The sequence below is a fragment of the Vespa crabro genome, chromosome 7 (assembly GCF_910589235.1).
Source record: "Vespa crabro chromosome 7, iyVesCrab1.2, whole genome shotgun sequence".
NCBI classification, from domain to species: Eukaryota; Metazoa; Arthropoda; class Insecta; order Hymenoptera; family Vespidae; genus Vespa; species Vespa crabro.
The window spans coordinates 5,675,001-5,682,500 of record NC_060961.1 but is presented as its reverse complement, the minus strand read 5'-3'; the positions used below and the strand labels follow the sequence as shown (position 1 = coordinate 5,682,500).

Genomic DNA, 7,500 nt, shown 5'->3' with positions numbered 1-7,500 from the left:
TTTTTTCTTTTGTCGATATATATTAATAACTTTTATTATTAATAAATTATAATTAATAATAAAAGTTATTTTTAAGATCTCACGTTTAATAGCTCTTCGTAGAATATAAATAGCAAGTTCGAACGATGTCTCTCAGCCCAGGCAGTTTTCAAGTGGATCCAATAGGGACTGTAAATAGCTTAAATATAAGAAATGTAGAATATAGGATCAATTGAAAAAAGATTCTTCATTGATTTGATTTCTAAATTGATTTGAACTTACTTAAATCTTTCATAAAGTATTCACAAAATTCTTCGAAAGTTCCCTGATATTCTAATCCCTTGATAACCTGTAGAAAGTAATACCAGGATACCACCATGTCCTTTGGATTACGTGCCACGTAAACGATCTAATTGATTCACAAAATATTATATTATCTTAAATATCAAGAATTTTATGAATAAACTTATACATATATCAATCCATACATACCTTACAATTACTATCGAGAAGATTAGGCATTAATTCAAATGGCATATGGGTTTTGATGAATCGTGGGGATGATAATTTACTGGCGAATTCTGGATTCAATCTTGGATTTTTATCCGACGGATTTGATACAGCATCTTCAGAATCGCCTATCACTATGTCAAGCCTATAAAACGATAAGACGTATAAGCAACTATTAATAATACGATAAACTTTACGAACGGGTAATAGACATTTATTTTAATGGGTACTTTTATCTTTATAAATAAACATATAATATATAACGAGAAGTTAACGGACCGGTCGAAGTTTAACTTACTCGAAAAATGGAAATCTATAATGTAGAGTTCGTTTCTTTGCTTCTTCGAAGTTCATGTCGTTCGCAACCAACCAAACCAGTTCCAATGTCAATGTGGTACCTAACACACAAGGTACAAATTGTCTATCGTAAAGTAGACATATACAATCGAAACAACTATCTATGTATTTATCGTGGCAACGAGTTAAGTAACTTACTAAAACATTATCACGGATATCATTATCGCGATTTCTGTATTTAAATCATAACGACCGGATATGTATTTGAATAATTATATATTGTTTATTAAGCTAAAACGGATTGATCTAAAAACTGTAGCTTTCAAATTGTCTTGATAAATCTATAGAGAGAGAGAGAGACAGAGAGAGAGAGAGAGAGAAAGAGAGAGAAATTTTCTAAAACAAAATAAAAAAAGAAAAAGAAGACTTTACTAGTTAGCTCATTAAATATTTATTATTTTTGTTGTTCGATTGTCAGAAATTGTCAAAAGTTTTAAAAGTTTTGTGTTGATAAAAGAAAAAGTGTTGACAAAGGAAAAAAAAAGAAAAAAAGAGTAGAGTTTTTAATTTTGTTCACAAAGTAAGATAAATTATTGGAAAAAGATAAGATCGAATTAAATAATAATAATAATAATAATAATAATAATAATAATAATAATAACAATAAATGAAAATTTTGAATAGAACAATTTACAATTAGTATATTCATGAAATCTACACATATAGATTTTTTTTCTTTCTTTTTTCTTTTTTTTTTCTTTTTTTTTTCTTTTTTTACTATTTATTGAAAACAAACACGAAATAGTATAAAGATCAATATGGAGAGTGTCCGTCCAAATATTTCTGTATTAATTAAAATTACAAAAAAGTTTAATAAGATAAAGAAATTTCGTACGACTCCGACATTGATTATTTTGTAAACTATACGTAGTAACAATTTTTCACCATAAATATGATTTTGATCGCGATTGGCCTCTGGTATGTACATAAATGTGTAAAAAAAAAAAGAAAAGAAAAAAGAAACCAAAAGGAAAAAAAAGAAACAGATTATAGGTATTCGTTGAAGAAAAAGAAAAAAAAAGAAAAAAGAAAAAATTATATCGACCTTGATAACTCCAAAAGGAGTTTTTCTTCTTATGCTTACTTGATAGCTGAGTCAGAGCCATGAAAATTTTCCTTATTAAATTTTCTTGCAAATTCAAACAATTATGAGATATTCGCTCTGACATTTATGGACATGGTATACATATAATAAGCTTTATTATAAGGCACGTATTACAAGTGTAACTATTTCTAATATTAGATTGCTCACAGCTGTTAGATAAAAGAGAAACGAAACGTCAAACACATTTGAATGTTGAAACGTCAACATCAAAAATATTGTTGATTGTACTTATCGAAGATATTAAATATCATCGTATCGAAATCAAATCGTTGAAATGAATTTTCATAAATAATTGAAAAAAAAAAAAAAATAAAACTAACAAAAAAACCAAAAATATATCGAATTTACCTGATCGAGGATAACTGACGACCCAAGTATCATCATGTCGAGGTTTTGAATTATATACTGCGACACCTTCCTCGATATATCTGTACGGTACGGTCCATTTATTTTCACCAATCCTTATGAAACCTCTTTTAGACGATGGGAAATATTTATCCGCCAATTTTTTTTCCTCCACGTTAAAAAGGGCGTATTTTGGTATTCCTTCCTCCATTTAATATTATTATTTTTATTACAAACAAGTTAATTTCTATTATTGATCAAAAATTTGCCTTGTTAAATCTTCTCTTATACACGTCTAAACGTTCTCTTATCCTCTTCTTTTATATTATGAGTTTATCAAATGAGTCGACTGTCAGTAACTCGTTTTATAAGCGTTGAACGACATTATCTAGAAATTATCTGAACTTCTATCTTATTTTAACTAAATAGCTTCTAATTTTTCTTTTTTCCTCTTTCTCTCTCTCTCTCTCTCTCTCTATATATATATATATATATATATATATATATATATATATATATATACATATACACACATATACATACATATACATATATGTATATGTATATGTATATGTATATGTATATGTATATATATATATATACACACACACACATATATATATATATACACATACATACACACACAATATATATTATATACACAAAGATAAAATAAATATTGTGTGTGTGTACATACATAAGATAAAATACAAAATGGTCTTTAAGAAAAAAAACAATTTACTTACGATTAAAATATAATTGTAATTGCAAATCGACAAATCAAAAGAAAATAATGTCAATTGTTTTATATAAGATAAAGAGTATTAAATAAAATAATAATAAATAAGTGAAAATTCCATAAAATATCTATATGAAATTTTTTGTATGTATTGATTATTGATTTTGGAATGTATATCATTAATCATTGATAATGAATTTGATGTATTGATATACATTACCGTCTTATAATTATCGTTAAATAAATATGATAATTAAAAATTTCGTTTTCTAAAAAATTTTAAATCGACAAATATGATACAATCGTTATCACTTCTTATCTTTTATTACTATTACAATATTTGTGATTATAATATTTAAAAATAGATTCGTACTCTGGTAGAAGAAAGAAAAGAAAGAATTTCTTTCGTTTAAAATTTAGAAATGAAGAAGCCAAAAAAAGAAAAAAAAAGGATAAACAAACAAAAACAAGTATTTTAGTACAAAGTGCAAGTATTTTAGTTCTAATAAAGTATAGTATTTTAATTCTAATAAAATAATATAAAGATCGAATTCTCGGAATACTTATTAATATTTTCACTGAGTATTAGATATACGTTTGAATAAAACAAAAATACTTATCGTTCGTATGATAAAAGATTAAATGCAATTGATGATAATAAATAATATAAAAAACAAACAAAGAAAAGAAAGAAAGATAAATTTTTTTAGAAATATTAATAAATTGATAAGTTAAAGTCTTTTAATTTTTCGTATATTATTTCTCTCGATTAATCTCGTTGATTTTATTTCTTTTCTCGTATATTTTTTATATTGTTTGTAACACTCTAAGAAAACTTTATTTATCGAACGTGAATTCTCAATTTACTTTATTATTTCTTTTATATATTTAGAAAAGATTAGACATTAGATAAAACGCAAGAGCTTATCTGCCATTGCGATCTACAGAATCGAAAAAAATATTGCATCTCAATGTCAACATTTTTAATTTTGTCTATTTCCGGTTTGTTCGTTTACTTTTTATCACTTAATATTCCTTTATTCTACCATCAATTTCATTAAACGAACATCATAGTAGCGTATGCGTTCAATTTCACTAATAATTCCGATATAAAACATTTCTTTTTAACTTCTTATATCCTGATTCGTCATATATTTTTTTCATTATTTTTAGCCTTTTATTTGATTATATTTCTTGTTATCAAGAATGAACGCCCACACTTCTGGTTTCTTAATCCACCTTAAAATTTGTATTTATAGATAATCGTATAGCGATATTTAACACATTTTCTTGATAACAAGATATGAATTTTTCTTTTTATATGAAATATAATCATTCGCATTAAATAAATTATTTCGTTCATTGATCATCGCAAATTATACCTATTTGTTCTTTCTTCGTTTGTGCAATTAAAAAAGAAAAACAAAGAATATAATAGTAGATTCAAATATCGTAGTTTTGTAACACCTGAACATATGCAACCCTTCTAACGCTTGAAACGGAGTTTTATATCGAGAAACATCTTTTAGGCGCAACGACTTTCTTTAATCATTGTGTATGTGTTAATCTATCTTCTTCTCTCACTCTCTCTCTCTCTCACTCTCTCTCTCTCTCTCTCTCTACTTTATTTTAATATTTTAATACAAAAAAATATAGTAACGGTATTATTTTAAAAAAATAAAATATTTTTATTAACGAAACAAAATTATAGTTTAAATGAATAAAACTAAAAGAAATGTAAAAAGGTCTTCTTATATACTTTTTTTCTTTCGCGCTATTTCAATTTTTAGCAATGGAATTTATCAGAAAAAAAACAAAAAAAAAGAACAAAAAAAGAAAAAATAACGAAAAACAATAACAAAAATAATGAAAGACAAAAACAAAAAGAAAAAAGAACAAAAAGTATTTCAAACAGAACAGAGTCGCTAATATAAACGTCCTGGGCATATATTTCAAACGGAGTTTTAAATAGTACTTACCTCTCTCTCTCTCTCTCTCTCTCTCTCTCTCTCTCTCTCACTCTTTCCCTTTCACACTTTGATTTCGCATAGGGATATAAATCACACGTCAGATGCGCGGAGCCGTTGGTCATTCAGTTTCATAAAAGATTCCAAGTATCTACAAACAACTTACACTCTCTCACACGCATACATGCATGCGTATCACATGCGTACACGCATCTTACGCGCGCGCGCAAGATTTTCTCTCTCACATACTATCTTCTCTCCCTCTCGCTATCACTCTCGGTAGCACTTCAACAGGACACACACAACGCGTTTAAAGCTACATTCACATCATCCTTGCTCAGGTCGACGTAAAATCTGCACTCTCAGCGTTCTTAGTGAGCCGCTCGAAATAACGCGCAGCAGCAGCATCACAAAGCGTTGACTAAGAGCAACCCGACGAGAATCTCCTCGTACGCACCAACCAAATGCATCTCTCTACTCGGTCCGTGAAATGTCATCGGGATAATGTAAGGAATAGTACCTTCAAAGGTTTAGTGTGCACGCACGTAGAAAAGAAAAAAAGAAAAAGAAAAAAAAGAAAAGAGAAAAATAAAAGGAGATGGCTGGCTCGAAAGATATTTCAACGGATGCGTTTCGTTAATTTCCCTTTCGGAAAGATATTCGGATAAATATTTTCCTTTCGACGCGTTGCATGCTTCTGAATGAAAGGAAGGATTAGACAGACTTAGGAGAGGGAGAACGTCGTTTATCTTTCTGACCCGTAACGCAATTTGTACTTTACCCATTTCATCATGCAAATTCGCGGACACGAGATTATTATTGGTTAAAATTTTTATATATATATATATATATATATATATATATATATATATATGAAATTTTTATTTCTTTATTTCATCATTCAATTTAATCGTCCATAATTATTTATTTATTTTTGTCAAGGCGTATTATAGTATTCTACTGGGATTCTATAAATATATATATACACTAGAATTATTTTATAAATAAAATTATTAATAATAATAATGATAATAATTTTACTAGTATACACACACACACACACACACACACACATATATATATATATATATATATATATATATATATATATATATATACTTGATCCATTGATTTGTCCTTCTTATTTTCATTTATTCTGGTCTCTACTTGTCCTTTCAAATTCCGACGAAACTTTATTTCATCGCTCTTTATATGATATATTTAATAAAAAATTGAAAAAGAAAAGAAAAAGGAAAAGAAAACAAAAAATATCATTTTTGCGATATACTTCAATCCGAAATTGTTAATTTTCAAAGAATATAAATCAATTTTAATTAATCAATCTTTAATTAAACAAAATTCTAATTTACACGACACAATACAGTTTTCTTTTAATTACAACATTCCCGTATGAAATTTTCATTATTAAATGAACGAATATCGATATGAGAAAATCGTAAACCCGATATCTCGCGATAAAATGCATAATGCACGTTTAGAGAGGAAAAACGAGAGGAAAGAAATTGAAAATGATCGAGAATTATGTAAAATTATTCGAAGAGACGCGTCGAATGTCGGACGTGTTAAATGACGTGAATGATATGAAAGTGGCCTAGTATGTGATAGGAAAAGACTTCTGCTGCATCTTGAAGAAGTTAAACTCTCATGAGAGTTAAGAGCGAATCCGGTCGGTGTTCAAACACTTGGGTATAGCTGACGATAGTGGTTGGGATCCTCTTCGAAACCCTCTTCCGTTTCATCCTTTTCCGTTGAAACCCATTAACATCGACTCGGCGATATTCGAAGAGGGTGCAACCCACTATCTCTATCTCTTTCTTTATCTTTATCTCTCTCTCTCTCTCTCTCTCTCTCTCTCTCTCTCTCTCTCTCTCTCTCTCTCTCTCTCTCTCTGTCTTTCTATCTCTCTCGTTTACCGGTTACTCGGCCCGTTGTATGCAAACAAGGTGCTTGTTTCTAAATTGAGTTGCAAGTCGGTCCCATCGTTAATTAATATATCTCGGGATACGAAGCGAATTAAGCTCGATGAGAAACGGTATGTGAGCCTCTAGCACCCTGCGATCGTTCGTGTATTAATACACGAATGGTACGTGCCGGAGATGTTGTTTGTCGGAGAGTTACCGTTGTTTTAGTTGAAATTGTGGAAAGGAGAGAAAGTATCGGGTGGATTGGGTGAGTTGAGTTGAGATGAGGTGAGGTGAGATGAGAGAAGGTTTTAAAGGGTGAGTAACGAGAGAGAAGACTCGAAACGAGCAACCTGGGAATCATACCAATCATAAATGGACCATAGCAACTTGACAGGCGGTTACGAAATGGTGAATTTTCATGATACGAACGAACGCGTGACCGTCTTGTCGAAATCAAAATCTCTTACGTTTGTCTTTACTCGTACGATTAATGTTATTTAAGGAACGAACAAATATGACAGAATTCTAAGAAACAGATTTTAGTATCATCGAGTTTACGTTGAAATTAATCTC

General features: G+C 29.1%; 2 protein-coding genes across 5 annotated transcripts in view; one reads left to right on the top strand and one right to left on the bottom strand.

The window, feature by feature from the left end:
* The window catches only part of LOC124425425 (sulfotransferase 1C4-like), a 3,054-nt gene extending 416 nt beyond the window's left edge, over positions 1 to 2,638 (bottom strand). The window contains exons 1-5 of one of the 2 annotated variants that reach the window (XM_046965729.1): positions 2,300 to 2,638; positions 788 to 887; positions 472 to 634; positions 262 to 388; positions 84 to 178 (exon numbers count right to left, since the gene is read on the bottom strand). In XM_046965729.1, the coding sequence (XP_046821685.1) occupies positions 84 to 178; positions 262 to 388; positions 472 to 634; positions 788 to 887; positions 2,300 to 2,507 (693 nt within the window). In that variant the 5' untranslated portion in view covers positions 2,508 to 2,638. Of the gene's footprint in view, positions 1 to 83; positions 179 to 261; positions 389 to 471; positions 635 to 787; positions 888 to 2,299 lie in introns of those variants that run through there. The other variant, XM_046965730.1, reaches the window with a different exon arrangement.
* Positions 1 to 7,500, top strand: part of LOC124425424 (protein prickle-like) — a 103,669-nt gene that overhangs the window by 75,073 nt on the left and 21,096 nt on the right. The gene's annotated exons all lie outside the window — the stretch shown is intronic.